The sequence below is a fragment of the Caretta caretta genome, chromosome 14, assembly GCF_965140235.1.
Source record: "Caretta caretta isolate rCarCar2 chromosome 14, rCarCar1.hap1, whole genome shotgun sequence".
NCBI lineage: Eukaryota > Metazoa > Chordata > Testudines > Cheloniidae > Caretta > Caretta caretta.
In genome coordinates this window covers 47981503-47998449 of record NC_134219.1, presented here as the reverse complement: position 1 = coordinate 47998449, position 16947 = coordinate 47981503, and the positions used below count along the sequence as shown (strand labels likewise).

Sequence of the window (16947 nt, the reverse complement as noted above, 5' to 3'; positions counted from 1 at the left end):
TTTCCTCTGAATAGTGGGGGGGTGCCTCAGTTTCCCCCAGGCAGTTCTTAAGTATCTAGGGGGTGGAGTAAGGGTGTATGATCATTGCAGAGCCCTAGAGAGCATGTGTGTGCAGGAGTCTGGACACAGAGAATGGCCGACACCCTGTTTCCTGGCAACTGATGGCCTGGGCCCTCCCCCGCAAGGTGAGAGCTGAAGGGTTGGAGAACAAAGGAATCAGGTGACCACCTGGCCCGGGAAAGGGACAAAGCCCAGAGGAGGAGGGGCTGGAGGGGGTTTCAGTTTGGGGCTGGCTGGGACATGGAGTGAAGTGCAGACGTGGTTGTCTGGCTCACTACCCCCCAAAATGGACCCAGCTGAGGGGTCCCGTTCTCTGCACCTGCAAGCTCTGTGTTAGACCATGTTCCTGTCGTCTAATAAACCTTCTGTTTTACTGGCTGGCTGAGAGTCACGTCTGACTGCGAAGTTGGGGTGCAGGACCCTCTGGCTTCCCCAGGACCCCGCCTGAGCGGACTCGCTGGGGGAAGCGCACAGAGGGGCAGAGGATGCTGAATGCTCCGAGGTCAGACCCAGGAAGGTGGAAGCTGTGTGAGCTGCGTGTCCTGAAGACAGGCTGCTCACAGAAAGGCGACTGCCCCAGAGTCCTGACTGGCTTCATGGGGAGCAGTTCCAGAGCATCGCCCAGGGACTCCGTGACACCTCCCTAGGCAATTTATTCCAGTGCTTCACCACCCTGACAGTTAGGAAGTTTTTCCTAATGTCCAACCTCAACCTCCCTTGCTGCAGTTTGAGCCCATTGCTTCTTCTCCTATCATCAGAGGTTAAAGAGAATAATGTTTCTCCTTCCTCCTTGTTACAACTTTTCAGGTACTTGAAGACTCTTATCATGTCCCCTCTCAGTCTTCTCTTCTGCAGTTCTTTCAATCTTTCCTCAGACCTCATGTTTTCTAGACCTTTAATCATTTTTCTTGCTCTTCGCTGGACTTTCTCCAATTTGTCCACATCCTTCCTGAAATGTGGCGCCCGGAATGGACACAATACTCCAGCTGAGGCCTAATCAGCGCGGAGTAGAGCGGGAGAATTACCTCTCGCATCTTGCTGATAACACTGCTGCTAATACAGCCCAGAATGACCTTTGCTTTTTTTGCAACAGCGTTACACGGTTGACTCATATTTAGTTTGTGGCCCACTATGACCCCCAGATCCCTTTCCTTTTCTGGTGGGACCCAGCTGAGAGGGCCAATTCAGGACAAGTTGCTTAAAGCAGGGCAGTTACCGCCCAAGGCTGGGGTTTCTGTGCACACCAAACCAGCCAGACAGAGAGGACTTCTGTCTCACCCCACTGGCTAACCATAAGTCACACGACCAATTCCCTTAGACACCCCAGTTTCCCAGTATCACCACCGTGCCACTTGTTATGGGGATGAACGGTTCTGAAAACCAACACCCCAGTAACAGAAAAAACCAACACCCCAGTAACAGAAAAAAGGTTCCCTCGATCCCAAAGGACCAAGCCCCAGACCCAGGTCAATATACAGATCAGATCTTATCCACAAATCGCGCTGTGGCCCATCCTTTAGAATCTAAAATCATAAAAGGGAAAAGATACAGGTGGGAGCTAGAATTGGTGAAATGGAATCAATGACACACAGTCATGGCAGAGTTCTTGGTTCAGGCTTGCGGCAGGGATGGAATAAACGGCAGGTTCAAATCAAGTCTCTGGAGAACATCCCCAGCTGGGAGGGGTCATCAGTCCTTGGCTCAGAGCTTCCGCTTGTAGCAAAGTCCCTCCAGAGGTATGAAGCAGGATTGAAGACCAGATGGAGATGAGGCATCAGCCTTTTACAGTCTTTTCCAGGTGTAAGAACCCCTCTTTGTTCTTACTCTGGAAAATTAGAGCCAAATGGAGCTTGGAGTCACATGGGCAAGTTTATAAAACAAATTACTACTAACTGAATAAATCCAAAACAGCTAAATAGATCAAGGCAACTTTGTCCAGGCTTGGGTTCTTTGGCTAACACCCTCTCTGCCCCCTCTGCTGCAGAACAGGATCATGGCCCCCCAGGACACCCCTGGCCCATTGACCATCACTCCAGCTGGCTACAGAACCTCTCCCCCGGCAGCCTTCACCACCGGGGGCCCACGTTCAGGGTGTGGTGGGGCGAGTTGCCATTGAGGAACCGCGCGGTGCGGGCCCACAGCCCCGACGCCTGGATTCGGTAGTGGACGCGGCCGTCCCGGTCGTCGTAGACATTGATCTGGTTCCCCCCAGCTCCCGCGGAGAAGCTCAGCGCCCGCCCAGCGCAGTCCACCACCATCCTGGCATTGTCCTGGACGCAGAGTGGCTCCTCGGTGAATTTCTGCACGGCGAAGTCCAGGCAGCCTCTGAGCTCCTCGGTCAGCACCCCCCAGGCCTGGAGCCGGCGCCGCACCCTCAGCAGCGCGTCCACGCTCAGCGGCTCCGGGTGCATGGCCAGCCTGGCCAGGTACAGCTCGGCCGTCCGCACCTCCACGCTGTACCGGACACGGTGGTGGAGGAGATAGACCGAGATCTTGCAGTCCCCCTGGCCGGAGAGGAACTCCAGCACCCGCCCCGCACACTGGACACTCAGCCAGGCGTTGGCCTGGACCGCCGGCGGCTCCTTGCTGAACTCCTCAACGGCCCGCTCGAGACACTCCCGGAGCTCGTAGCTCGCCTCGTCCAGGCCCTGCAGCCGGTCCCGGTGCCTCAGGAGGTTGGCGATGGTTAGAGGCTCCTGGAAGGACAGCAGGGCGGCAACGTGGAACAAGGCGTCCCGGAGGAGGCTGAGGACACCCTGGGGGAGGCTCGGCGGACGGACCATCAGAGCCGTGGGGTCCCCGGCACTCAGGGGGGAAAGGCCCAGCATCTCCTGTCGCAGCCCACGAGCGAGGATGCAGAGGATGATGAAGACCAGCATCACGGCCAAGGCCACCCCGAGACACATTCGCAACAGGTGGCCCAGCTGCCTCCTGGCCCAGTCCAGGAGCAACCAGTGGAGCCAGTTAGTGGCCCAGCGGTGGCTGATGGTCCTCCAGTGAGCCATGGACCTCCAGTGCCCGAGCACGGCCGGCTGCGGGAGGGATCAGCGCAACTCAGTGCCTGGGTGACCAGCTCAGTGCGGCCCGGCTGCGGCCTGGTCCCTAAGGAACGGGAAGGAGACTGAATCAGTTTGGGTGCCCCTCACTCCCGACCCACAGCCCCCTGCCAGCCCAGCCCTGGGCTCCCCATAGCCCTACCGGTGCCCCTCACTCCCGACCCACAGCCCCCTACCAGCCCAGCCCTGGGCTCCCCATAGCCCTACCGGTGCCCCTCACTCCCGACCCACAGCCCTCTGCCAGCCCAGCCCTGGGACCCCCCCCAGCCCTGCCGGTGCCCCTCACTCCCGACCCACAGCCCCCTGCCAGCCCAGCCCTGGGCCCTCCCAGCTCTGCCGGTGCCCCTCACTCCCGACCCGCAGCCCCCTGCCAGCCCAGCCCTGGGCTCCCCATAGCCCTACCGGTGCCCCTCACTCCCGACCCACAGCCCCCTGCCAGCCCAGCCCTGGGCTCCCCATAGCCCTACCGGTGCCCCTCACTCCCGACCCACAGCCCCCTGCCAGCCCAGCCCTGGGCTCCCCATAGCCCTACCGGTGCCCCTCACTCCCGACCCACAGCCCCCTACCAGCCCAGCCCTGGGACCCCCCCCCAGCTCTGCCGGTGCCCCTCACTCCTGACCCGCAGCCCCCTACCAGCCCAGCCCTGGGACCCCCCCCAGCTCTGCCGGTGCCCCTCACTCCCGACCCACAGCCCCCTGCCAGCCCAGCCCTGGGACCCCCCCCAGCTCTGCCGGTGCCCCTCACTCCCGACCCACAGCCCCCTGCCAGCCCAGCCCTGGGACCCCCCCAGCTCTGCCAGTGCCCCTCACTCCCGACCCACAGCCCCCTGCCAGCCCAGCCCTGGGCTCCCCATAGCCCTACCGGTGCCCCTCACTCCCGACCCACAGCCCTCTGCCAGCCCAGCCCTGGGCTCCCCATAGCCCTACCGGTGCCCCTCACTCCCGACCCACAGCCCCCTGCCAGCCCGGCCCTGGGACCCCCCCCAGCTCTGCCAGTGCCCCTCACTCCCGACCCACAGCCCCCTGCCAGCCCAGCCCTGGGCTCCCCATAGCCCTACCGGTGCCCCTCACTCCCGACCCACAGCCCTCTGCCAGCCCAGCCCTGGGCTCCCCATAGCCCTACCGGTGCCCCTCACTTCCGACCCACAGCCCCCTGCCAGCCCAGCCCTGGGACCCCCCCCAGCCCTGCCGGTGCCCCTCACTCCCGACCCACAGCCCCCTGCCAGCCCAGCCCTGGGCTCCCCATAGCCCTACCGGTGCCCCTCACTCCCGACCCACAGCCCCCTGCCAGCCCAGCCCTGGGACCCCCCCCCAGCTCTGCCGGTGCCCCTCACTCCCGACCCACAGCCCTCTGCCAGCCCAGCCCTGGGACCCCCCCAGCTCTGCCAGTGCCCCTCACTCCCGACCCACAGCCCCCTGCCAGCCCGGCCCTGGGCCCTCCCAGCTCTGCCGGTGCCCCTCACTCCCGACCCACAGCCCCCTGCCAGCCCAGCCCTGGGCCCTCCCAGCTCTGCCGGTGCCCCTCACTCCCGACCTGCAGCCCCCTGCCAGCCCAGCCCTGGGCTCCCCATAGCCCTGCGTGGGCTGCAGCTCGGGAGTGAGGGGCACCAGCAGATGTGGGTGGGGGGCTGTCAGGGATATTCGTACCCCAGCACTTCCCGTCTCTCCTGTTCTCTCAGCACAGCGTGGTTCTCTGGCTCTGGCTCTGCCACAGAATGAATAAAAATCCCCCCCCCCCGCTCCCGCCCGCCACTTCTCCTCTGAGTTTCGGTTTCCTTTCTTCCCCTGGAGCTGAGGCCGGGGCTGGCAGGAGACAGCTGGTTCCCTGGTCTGTCCATCCTCTCCCCCTCATGATCTGTGTCTCCCCCTCATCGTCCCCTGCCCAGGCCCTGCCCCCCCCATTGTTCCCCAGCGGGGGTGGGGGGCGTGTCCCAGACTCCCAGCTCCATCTGGCTCCCCTGGGATTTGCCGTTCACAGGAGATTTGGCTTTTCTCCTAATCCGGTTTTGCTCTGATCTGGAAAATTCCCCCCGTTGGCTTTCAGATTCCCCACAAACCGCAGCCCCCCAAAAGTTTGAGAGCCACAGGCCCTGAAATGCAAGGATCAGCGCCCGGCTGATGGGGGTGAAAGCAGGGTCTGCATGAGCTCTCCCCAGGCAGGGAGCTGGGGCGGGGGGAAAGCGTCAGGCCCAGGCGGTGTTTCCTGTAGCTGAACACACCTTCTGTGCCCAGGTATCCAGCAAACGGAGCTGATCCACTTCGGTTGCTGTTGGCTTACAAGCGACACTCACGACTACCGTGGCTCTCCACAAACCGCTCTCAATATAACTTGGGATAGGTGATGTGCCAAAATATTTGCATGCTAATCTCTTGACTGTACCGTTCAATGTATTAACCTTACTTTGGGATACTGCAGATTATACAGACCACGCGTTTGACGGCTTTTATACCAAAATTTTGGATCATTGTAAGCATTATGCCCCAGATGTATAAAGACTCTTTCCTTGCCCTGTGTATTAGATCATTTTAATAGTAGCTTACATTGAAAATGTACATTTGAATGCCGGGGCAGGGAAATGATATTGTCCTTTCTGTACGAGTGTCGGGGAGAAGAGCTGTTCTTGGCCTGAAGGCCTCACCCTAGACTGGCCTGGACTTGCTGGGTGCCAGACACCCCTGGAGCGGAAGAAGGGGTGGGGGCAGGTGTCCCTGCTGGGAGGTGCGGACACGGCCTAAGAGCCCCCGACGTGGTTTAACCTGCCCCCTCCCCACGGGTCAGAGGCCAAGCTCAGGAAGGCTCCATTGGGAGTCTTTTGTTAAGTGCTCCCGGGAGCTGAAATCAAGGGCGGCGGGACGGCGTTTGTGCCCAGCCTTCTTCAGCAGCGAGGTTCCCCCACTAACAGCTGAAAGTAACTGAAAGTCGGGTGGACCCTTAAGAGATCGACCTGCAGGGTAACAGTAGAGAAGCAGGCGGCGAGCGGCTGGCAGGATGGACAGTGGGGCGGCGAGGGCCTGGCGGGATGGACGGTGGGGCGGCGAGGGGCTGGCGGGATGGACAGTGGGGCGGCGAGGGCCTGGCGGGATGGACGGTGGGGCGGTGAGCGGCTGGCAGGATGGACAGTGGGGCGGCGAGGGCCTGGCGGGATGGACGGTGGGGCGGCGAGGGGCTGGCGGGATGGACAGTGGGGCGGCGAGCGGCTGGCGGGATGGCCAGTGGGGCGGCGAGGGGCTGGCGGGATGGACGGTGGGGCGGCGAGGGCCTGGCGGGATGGACAGTGGGGCGGCGAGGGCCTGGCGGGATGGACGGTGGGGCGGCGAGGGGATGGCGGGATGGACGGTGGGGCGGTGAGCGGCTGGCGGGATGAACAGTGGGGCGGCTGTTAGGATATAGATATTCAGGCCTGTCTGTAAAGGCCTATACTCTAAGAATTTAGGTGTATTCTTATCACTTGGCTAGTGATAGAGGTATAAAAGAAAGAATCAAAACCACTGTCTGCTGGTGTAAGGGCCTTCTCTTACTGTGACAGTCTGAGGCCCTGTTCTTAGGCTCAGGCCTTTGGCTAAGCAGCAGAGGCAGCCATAAGCTGGGAAGCGACCAGTCACCTCCTCACATTCCAAACTAGTCACATTGAAATAAGGTGCTATTGGGCTGTCAGGCACTATCAGGACAGGATTGTATTCCTATCACCTCCAGAGAAAGGGAAGTGCCTAGAAAATGTAAAAGGAAACTTAGTTTGATAGCATCCTGTCTGGCAAGAACTCACTTATCAATAGCTGGGATGTGAAATCCTCACTTCTGTATTGTTTTGTCATTATAGTTCCCACTTTGCTGTTGTTTGTCTGTATAATCTCTGTCTGGTTCTGTGATTGTTCCTGTCTGCTGTATAATTAATTTTGCTGGGTGTAAACTAATTAAGGTGGTGGGATATAATTGGTTACATAATCATATTACAATATGTTAGGATTGGTTAGTTAAATTTTAGGAAAATGATTGGTTAAGGTATAGCTAAGCAGAACTCAAGTTTTACTATATAATCTGTAGTCAATGAGGAAGTGACTGGGTGTGGGTGGGGGTGGGCATGTGGGTGTGTGAGATGGGAACAGGGAATGGGGGTAAGAAAATTGGAATCATGTTTTGCTAAAGGGGGAAATGGGAACAGGGAATGGGAGTAAGGAAGTTGGAATCATGTTTGGCTAAGGGTAGGAATGGGAACAGGGACACAGGTGTAAGGCTCTGTGGTGTCAGAGCTGGGAAGGAGGATACTAAGGAAGGAAACTGGAATCATGCTTGCTGGAAGTTCACCCCAATAAACATCGAATTGTTTGCACCTTTGGACTTCGGGTATTGTTGCTCTCTGTTCATGCAAGAAGGACCAGGGAAGTAAGTGGGTGAAGGAATAAGCCCCCTAACAGCGGCGAGGGGCTGGCGGGGTGGCCAGTGGGGTGAGGGCCTGGCGGGATGGACAGTGGGGCGGCGAGGGCCTGGCGGGATGAACAGTGGGGCGGCAAGGGGCTGGCGGGGTGGCCAGTGGGGCGGTGAGCAGCTGGCGGTATGGACAGTGGGGCGGCGAGGGCCTGGCGGGATGGACAGTGGGGCGGTGAGGGGCTGGCGGGATGGACAGTGGGGCGGCGAGGGGCTGGCGGGATGGACGGTGGGGCGGCGAGGGCCTGGAGGGATGAACAGTGGGGCGGCGAGGGGCTGGCGGGGTGGCCAGTGGGGCGGCGAGCAGCTGGCGGGATGGACAGTGGGGCGGCAAGGGCCTGGCGGGATGGACAGTGGGGCGGTGAGGGGCTGGCGGGATGGACAGTGGGGCGGCGAGCGGCTGGCTGGATGGACGGTGGGGCGGCGAGGGGCTGGCGGGATGGACAGTGGGATGAGCAAGGTGCCGTCTCTCCCCGCCCCAGCCTCGTGGGAGGGGAACGCGCCCCGACGCCCCCCTGGACTTCGGGGCCTCGCTGGCTGTGTGTGGGGTGCGGCGGAGGGAGGAGAGCGGGACGCGGGAAAGGAGCTTTGGGCTGAGCTTGAGGCGAAGATGCTGCCCCACACACGCTGCGGTGGGGTTTGGAGCGACCCAAGGGGGGGCCGGGCGACTTCTCTGCTTTCCCTCAAAGTTTCTTTCCTCCTTTCCCAAGCTCCTGCGCTCGGGCTCTGAGAGAGGAAGAGGGGAAGCGGCTGGCAGAGCGGGCGACCCCGCACGGACCCCCGCACATATCCCGCCCGCAGGGAAGGAGCTCGCTCTTTCTGAACCTCTGAGGGCAGAGCCGGGACCTCACCCAGGCCCCTCCCGGAGGCCCCAAAGTCATCGAGACTCCCTGGTTTCTGTCGCCCGCCCGGGGCAGGGGAGGAGAAAAGGGCTTGAAGACCCCTGGAGCGATTCTGGGGTGAGAGCGGCCAGGACGGAGCCTGGAAGAGCAACTGCGCTTCACATTGGTACCTGGCCTCAATCCAGATTAGGTGTCAGGTGTAGCCAAGTGCTAATACAATCCAGGAGTCCTGGCTCCCGGCCCCCTACCCCCCCTGCTCTAACCCACCGGACCTCACTCCCCTTCCAGAGCCAGAATAGAACCCAGGAGTCCTGGCTCCCGGCCCCCTACCCCCCCTGCTCTCTAACCCACCAGACCCCACTCCCCTTCCAGAGCCAGAATAGAACCCAGGAGTCCTGGCTCCCGGCCCCCTACCCCCCCTGCTCTAACCCACCAGACCCCACTCCCCTTCCAGAGCCAGAATAGAACCCAGGAGTCCTGGCTCCCGGTCCTCTACCCCCCCTGCTCTAACCCACCAGACCCCACTCCCCTTCCAAAGCTGGGTTAGAATTTAGGCCTCCTAGGGATGGAGATCGGGACCATATTCGGATCTCAGTGACTCTGGTGTAAATCCAGAAGCCGGTGGAATTGCTCCAGTGTAACTCCGGGAGAAATCAGGCCCAGCGTTTCATTTTCCCACCGGCTCCATCCCCCCAGCGAGGCGGAGTCCAGCCCACACTCATCTCCCCTGTGCCTCAAAGGGAGATCTCAGAGCCCCTGACCGGTTTCCGCTCCCCCTTTCAGAGCCAGTGAGTTTGTCACCGTGTCTCCATCCAGCCCCGGCCCCCCTCGGCACCTGGGATCAGCCCGAGGGACCGACGACGGATTCCCGGGCCTTGATTTCCACCCGCCCGGAGGTGCCGAGCAGGGAGAACGTCGCCAAGGGACGGGAGCGGGTGGCGGCCCTGGGTGGCCTTTCTCGCCCCGTGGAGGAGGGCCTGGACCCCGCGCTGCTGGCGTTCAGGCGGGAGGCCGGCTGCCTGCGGGAGAACGCCCGGCTGGCGATCCGCGGCGAGGGGCAGCAGCTGACGTTCCTCTCGGGCCAGGGTGGGAGCACCCTCCAGGTCCCCTATGTCCGGGGGGCGCCCTGCTATTGAGCGCGGCTTCCCCTGCAGAGGGGCCGCTCAGCAGGATGTTGGCGCTGAGCCTGGCGAACCTGGACAAAGTGATGGCTTCGGGCCCTGGCCGCAGGACTTCGGGCTCTGGTCCTGGGTCCCGTCTCTTGGCCGCGGGGCTTCGGGCTCCAGCTCCCTGCTGCCTCTCCCGACTCCCCCACCCCATCACCCCTGGCCCCAGCTGCCTCCCGCAGACCTCCATCCACCCCCCTGTCGCCCCAACTCCGCTGCCTCCCCGCCCACCTCCCCATCCAGGGTTTAATTTGTCCCCGGGACTTGCTGGGGCTGAACTGTGAGAAGTGATCTTTGTATGTTTGTTAATGTCACTTTTCACAGCAGGGGACTAACTAGCTGGCAATAAATAAATGACAATGATTTGGCCGTGCGTAGGGACACATTTCTTTCTTTGCCCTAAAGCTAATTAAGTATTTTAGGATAAATTGTCCTACTGGCCACCAGCCAGAGTTGGTGGCCGCACTCGGAGGACACCAAAAAATGTGTCGTGAGAAGCCCTGCTCTGGAGTTACAGCAAGATCACAGAGAGCAGAGTTCATCCCTGACCCCAGGGGCATTTCAGGAACTGGCTTTTCTTCTCCTCTCTCCTCTCAGTAAAACCTCAAGATAGAAAATCGCATTTTGTAAGCTGTTTACAAATGTCTGCATCGTTCGGAAACTAAAAGGGCATGTCGTGTGTTTTGGGTGCAGCTAAATCTTTTCCGCCGTCTGTGTGTGCCGAGAAGAGGGGGAAAGCACAGAGCGTGTCTCATCTCTTCGGATCCTCCCCGGCTGGGTGAGTAGGCGAGTTTTCTTGCTTTCTCGGTCTTCCTCTTTCCTTCTCGATTCTGCTTCCAACTGACAGGAAGTGCATTTCCCGGTGGAAGAGGCATATACATCTTGCAAAAATTAGGGTCATTGATGATTCCCTCCTTAAAATGTCAGTGGAATAAGGCTCAAATCAAAGAGCCAAATCCTCAGAGATACCAACTGCTGTCTTGGTCGATGTCAGGGATCCAATCGGTAACCCCCAGAGTGAGGCGGGTGTACCCCGAGAGCTTGAAGGACAGAACCATCTTCTACAGCAGGGAGCTGAAGTTAACTCGTGTTCTCTTGAAAGAGACAAGGTAGGTAAGAGAATATCTTTTATTGGACCCACTGCTGTGTGGGAGAGAGACGAGCACTTTCGAGCCACACAGAGCTCTTCTCCGGGTCTGGAGACGGTAACCAGAGCGTCTGGACTTATTACAAAGCTGGTTAAGCTCCCCTGTTGTTGCCTTTGATCATGGGCGGTGGGTATCACAGGCCAGGGCAGGCATAAGCCTCCCCTAACCCAGGCCGTCGCCCCACCCACACTCCCCATCTCCCTCGAAGCCTGCGGGGGCTCAGCTTGGGCCAGCAGCCTAGAGCTTGGGGCTCAGATGGTCGGCGGCTTAGGCTGGCCAGTGGCCCAGGGTGGCCCCAGGGTCGGGCTGGTGCTTGAGGCCATCCAGTGGCCCCAGGGGTCGGGGCGGTTTGTCCAGGGCTCCTCCGGCCATGAGGGTGGGGCCTTCGGGCTCTGGCAGGTAAGAGGTGGCGGGGGGGGTGGGGGGTGTTACACAGAGATGGATGCCCTTGTACCCGGAGAGCGGATGGGGCGTGAGCCGATTTTCCACACGTAGTTGGCATGCGTGTGACTCTCCTGACCGCCACGAATTCTGTTTTCCCCACCGGTCTCTTTGTCCTGAAATAAATGTGCGTTGCACTCCAGCGCTTGCGAAAGACCCAGCACCCAACGGCCTCGCTGCTGGGTTCACATCCCCTTCCCTCGGTTGCTGAAGAAGCAAAGAGCACGTCCACACTGAGCTGGTGTGACGAAGTGGGAATGTTCTTAATGGTTTCTCTGAATGCTGTGTGGGTGCCTCAGTTTCCCCTAGGCATTTCTTAAGCATCTAGGTGCGGGGATCAGGAGGTGTGATTGTGCAGAGCCTTAAAGAGGGCCAGTCGATGCTGTCGCTCAGAGACTCGCCTACGCCCTGTCTCCTACCAACTGATGGCCTGGGCCCTTTCCCTGCAAAGATGCCAGCTGAAGGGGTTGGAGAACAAAGAGATCAGGTGGCCTCCTGGCCCGGGAAAGAGACAAAGGCCAGAGGAGGAACCTGGAGAGTCAGTTTGGAGCTGGCTGGGGACGTGGGGGGAGGCGCAGATATAGTCTGGCCTCCCTGCCCCCCGTTTGGAGCTGGTTGGGGACGTGGGGCGGGGGGCCACAGACATAGTCTGGCCTCCCTGCCCCCTGTTTGGAGCTGGCTGGGGATATGGAGGGAGGCCTAGGCCCAGGTGGGGTGCTGGGCTCCCTGCCCCCCAAGTTCGACCTGACTGAGGGGTCCTGTTTCCTGTACCTACAAGCTCGGTTTTCGACCATGTTCCTGTCGTCTAATAAACCTTCTGTTTTACTGGCTGGCTGAGAGTCACGGTGAATCGCAGGACGTGGGGGTGCCGGACTCCGTGACAGCTTGCAATCCCCGAACAACCCCCGCTCAGCTCAACTGGTGGGTTCTTGTGTCATGTAAGCGGCCATGGGATACGCGGGAAGGTCCTCTCCTGGGTCAGTGACTGGTTCAAAGACAAGAATCAAAGGATAGGAATGAATGGTCAGTTCTCAGGATGGAGAGAGATAGACCATATATTCCCGCAGGGCATTCGTAATGATCGTGCTTTACTTGCCCCAGCTGGTGTCCCCCAATTTTGGGTACTTTGTTTCCTACCGCCTTGTGTTCGTGACACTCGCACAAAGCCTGTGCAAATTAGGTATCAGCTCTCAGGAGCAGGTGGAGGATCCTGATCTGGTGAGAACTCATATTTACCCCTGAATAACGATGATGTAAGATGTGAGGCAAGGGGAGACTCAGCCTCCTTAAGGACAAGAGAAATATCATTTCTATTCTTTTTAGTTAAGCTGCAATTACGTATGGTTAAAGATCTTGGTCTGTATCCCCCCTGCGCTATTTGAATCCTCGACTTCCACCCCATATCGCTGCTGGGGCCCCTCAATCCTGAACTGCAGCCCTCCTGCTATTCCAGCTCTGGGCTCCCCTCCCAGTTCTGCCAGGGCCAACTCCGTTCTTATTAACACCCTCACCCTCTGGCTGCATTTCTGAGCTGTCGTGAGCAGAGGCAATTTACCCACCCCCAGAGCATATAATCTAAGTCTGTCTCCTGCAACGCTGGGTTCTTCAGTAAACTCTGAAGCGGCAGGAGTTCAAATTCAACCCGTTCTCTTAGAAGTCGCTTTGCAAGTCCTGCAACGTCGCTCGGCTCTAATTAAATTGTTCCATGACGGGTTGATTTTGTTTTTGTTTCCAGGCCCAGCTGCAGCAAGGCGGGATCCCCTCGTTTAGCTAGCCGGAGTCTGAGTCAATTAAGACGGGGCCAACATGGGTTCTCAGTTGGGCAAGACCCATCAGCTGAGCGCTGGTAGCCTGCGAGAGGCGAAAAGGGAAATGGAGTCCAGCGGCATGATGAACGAATCGCTGAACGAGATCTTCCAGTGCGCGGAGGAGCATTTCGCCAAGGAGCCCGATTGCGTGAAGAACAACGCCAAGATGACGCTCCACTGGAACGGGAAATCGCTGGTGTTCGTGTCCGGCGGAGGGGGTCTGCGAAATTAACGTCTCGTATAAACAGGGCTCTGGGAAACCCAGCTATAGTGTCAGCTCGCATAGCTTGAATATCTTTCTAGGGAGGATATCAGCTGGCCTGAGGCTCCTGAGCCTCGCAAACCTGGAAGGAGCCCGGAGGAGCCTGGACTCCTGGGAGGAGACACCCAAGAGCCTGAAAACCTGCTTTGACTGCACCATCCAGGGCTTCCAGAAGGAGCCCACGTGCGTGCAGGAGAATGCGAAGCTGGTGATCCGGACCAACAGGAGAAATCTGCCGTTCGTCTCCGGGAAGGGCGAATGTGAGATCAACATCTCCTACAGCGATGGGAAACCGGTCTACACCGTCAACGAGCCCACAGGGGAGGTTTATTTGGCACGGCTCGGCACCCGCCCTGCACCTCTGAGCGTACCCAGCGTAGTGAGGGCTCGGAATAAGTTGGAGTCCTTTGGGGTGATGACGCAGGAGCTGAGGGGCTGCTTTCAATATGCTCTGGAAGTGTTGGAGTAGACACCTAAGCGTGTTCAGGAGAATGCGCTGATGTTGCTCGACACCACCGGAGGCAGGCTGAAGTTCAAGTCTGGGAAAGGGGAGATTACAATCACCGTCTTCTCCATGGACGGGGAATTCACGCATGACGTCAAAATGCCCAAAACCAACCGCCCGCCAAGAAAGTGAGGAAGAAAAGAAAACAAAATCGGAACTTGCCAAGAGGCTTCGACCTTCAGAATGAGATTCAACTTGAGAGCATCTTAGCTGGATCCCAGTGTCACCAACTTTCTCCATTGCATCGCCATATTTAATGTTATGCTCAAAGCCCCCAGCTCCCGGAGTCAAGTGATTTCCTGAGAATCTCAGCTTTCATTTTTTTTAAAAACAGGGGTTGTGTGGAAAAGCCAGAAAAGTGACACCTAACATTGCAAAACCAGGGCAGTAAGTGAACAGGATGAAACATGTGTTATTGTTGTTTAAAATCTCACCATTTTTAAGCCAATCTCATGCTTTTGGGGTCCTCATTCATGATTTTTGATCACTTGGGCTTGGCAAGACTGGGACTAAAGGAGAAATCCACACTTTTCCAAGGATTTCTTCACATCCTCCAACTCCATGTGTAGAGATGGTTGAAATTTTTTAAAGAGAAACTCTTTTTTTTGACAAAAAATAGCCTATTTCTGCCCTCCAAAAAATATTTTTTTCACAGACTCCAAAAGATTTTTTCCCAAACTTTTAATTTTTTCAGAAATTTTCAAGAAATTAATTGTACATTAATTTAAACACACACACACACACACTCTTTCAGTTTTCATTTTCCATTTGTTTTTGGTCACCAGAGTGTGGTGCAGTGCAGAACGAAAGTATGATCTCTACATCTAAAATAGGACAGGTCTCAAATTAGATCCATTATTCGGGTTGGGCTAAAATTTTCATTGAAACCTTTTCCCCATAGGAAATTGGATTTTTGTCAAAAAGAAAATTTTGAAAAACATCCACTTTGCTCGAACATTTTCGATTTTTTTCGGAAAACTGAAAGTTTGTGTCGTTTCGGATCACACATTTTTGGCACTTTTTGGCTGGACGTTTTTGGCCATTTTCAGTTCAAAAATTTTCAACTGTTTTAAGCAAAATAAACCCCAAACAACCCTCCTCTTCCCCCGCCCCGCCGCCTTCCAAATAATAAAGAACCCAGCTCAGCTAGTAAAGAAGCTTTACGTGGTCTAACCACTAGGGGAGGACAGAGAGCCACACTCGAAATGTGCGCTAAAACCGTCTCCTTTTTTGTGTTCAATCCTCTTTGTTTTCAGTTGTCAAACTGAGGTGGGGGGAGCGAGGCAGGAGGTTTGGTTTTGTTTTTTGATCACCTCTGTCTGAAAACCAAAAATGAATTTTGAGACTGACACATTTTCAGTTGTGATCGTGAGCTAAACATTTTTCAGCTAGGAAAGAGAGGCGCGTTATTCACATATGTCAAACTAACCCAAGTTAATTAACCCATGTTACGAGCCTTCACTATGGAGAAGGGTGTTTTTACACCCGGGTAGCAATCTCGATGTAAAATCCTAGCGAAGTCGAAGGACGATAGCTTTTACCTCGCTGTAACGAGTTTGGGTCAACCAAACCTCCCCACCTCGTGGATGGAGTTAGTGATGCATAGAAGGGTGGAGCTGGTTGGACAGACGGACAGCGCTGTGGCTGGATGTTTTACTAATTGATTACTGAGCATATTCTTCAAGAGCTGCGTTAAGATTATTTTAACATCCCACATTAATTAGTCAAAGACAGCTTTTAGGGTGCTTATTAATGACTCATGCTAAGAAAACACAATTAAGCCATGATAAAATCTTAGAGATAATTGCTTGCAACAAATGGCACGATTACGTCTATTTACACCGATTGAGCTTTGAAATGGATTATCTGCTGACTAGCGTAAAGCCGTGCTTGGTGTTCGCAGAGGGCTGAGAGAAAATGAAAAATATGTGGTTGATTTTGAAAACATGATCTTATCTAGGTGCCTATGCAACCTCACCACTGTTTATCTGGCTTTGAAACAGTAACTGATGGTGGCAGAATTTTCACAATGAAGGTGTCCTACAAATACGATACCGACCTTTTTTCCCATCAGATTGTTACTTTTAAAATTATTCTGCACTTATAACAACTTACTTAATAAAAACGGCTATAATTCTCTACAGATCAGAGCTTTCATGACTTTCACTTCTTAAGCGCGTGGGTAGGGAGTGGGTTGCCCTCCTGGTATCCCAGATTTTGAAGATTCATGGTTAAAATTTGGCAATCAAAGAAAGAAAATAAATCAGGGGCAAGCCCTTTCTTGCTTTTTGTTAATGGCAAAAAAATGCAAGGGCTTTGTGACGAGGTGTATTAGGCTCGGAGGTCCTACCGCACCCCATGCCAGGAAAAGAGCAGGAGAATTGAGTCCTCCAGGCCGCCTAGAGCGGCTGCCGGGAAGCAGCCAATCAGAGAGAGGCTGCAGGGAGCAGCCAATCAGAATCCAGCAGGCTTACATAAAAGGAGCTGCTGACGAGGGCAGTTTCAGTTGCTGGCCGGAGCCAGAGGAGCAAGGAGGGTGCCCCTGGCTGGCTGCAGGACTTCAGCCCCGAGCTAAGGGTGAAGGTGCTGGGGCCACGGGGAAGTGGCCCAGGAAACAGGAGCAGCATCAGCAAGAGTTAAAAGGGACCCAGCGGGTGGTGGCGGTTTGTAGGGTCCCAAAGTTGGGACCTGGGTCACCCCCGTACCAGCCGCTGGATGAGAAGAGGAGTTTAAATGAGCCCGGAGAGGGAGCTGAAGACCCGGAAGAGGATCAGCTTAGGTTGGACATGGGCACCCCAAAATAGGGCCGAACTGAAGCAGTGGCTCGGTGGGAGAGCTGGGGTCAGCCGAGGTTTGCCAGGGAGGAAGCCCCGGGGGGGCGCTGATCCACCCCAGAGCAGGGATCCTTCAGGAGCCAGCCCCGCCGGGGGCTGAGGACAAAGCTCAGAGGCCGGGCTAGAGATGCTGATGGAGGTTACGGTGGTAGGAGGCGCTCACAAGAAGCGAGTGGCTCCCACCACGGGCTTCCTGTCTCCTTCCTCTGCTCCGCTCCCTTTTTAATGGGTCCCTGCCCAGGGTCCCCTCAGCTTCTGAGAGGGGATGTGCACGGGCAGGTGTGTGCGTGTGTGTGTGTTAAACACCCCAGTTATCAACTGATCACGGCGCCACGGCGACCGGGCCTCTGAGCGACCCGGCGCCACGGCGACCGGGCCTCTGAGCGACCCGGCGCCACGGCGA

The 16947-nt window shown here is 57.0% G+C and overlaps 1 protein-coding gene and 1 long non-coding RNA gene across 4 annotated transcripts; one reads left to right on the top strand and one right to left on the bottom strand.

Moving 5' to 3' along the window:
* Positions 1-1562: 1562 nt before the first annotated feature.
* LOC125621273 (uncharacterized) lies at positions 1563-4957 on the bottom strand. The gene is made up of 2 exons (XM_048818001.2): positions 4763-4957; positions 1563-3162 (listed from the first exon to the last, which is right to left on the bottom strand). Exon 2 carries the CDS (start codon positions 3063-3065, stop codon positions 2127-2129), a length of 939 nt encoding a protein of 312 aa, XP_048673958.2. The 5' UTR covers positions 3066-3162; positions 4763-4957; the 3' UTR covers positions 1563-2126.
* A 2307-nt stretch (positions 4958-7264) lies between these two features.
* LOC142069153 (uncharacterized) lies at positions 7265-15851 on the top strand. Of its 3 annotated transcripts, XR_012664997.1 has the most exons (5): positions 7265-7496; positions 8249-8497; positions 10240-10324; positions 10541-10655; positions 12871-15851. It is a non-coding gene; the product is annotated as an uncharacterized LOC142069153 (long non-coding RNA). The 3 variants fall into 3 exon arrangements; XR_012664996.1 differs by lacking the exon at positions 10541-10655; XR_012664998.1 differs by lacking the exon at positions 10541-10655 and having other exon boundaries at positions 8249-8546.
* Positions 15852-16947: the final 1096 nt, after the last annotated feature.

Excerpts from the sequence above, each read along its gene's own strand:
- LOC125621273 (XM_048818001.2), bottom strand. The coding sequence starts at position 3,065 with ATGGCTCACTGGAGGACCATCAGCCACCGCTGGGCCACTAACTGGCTC.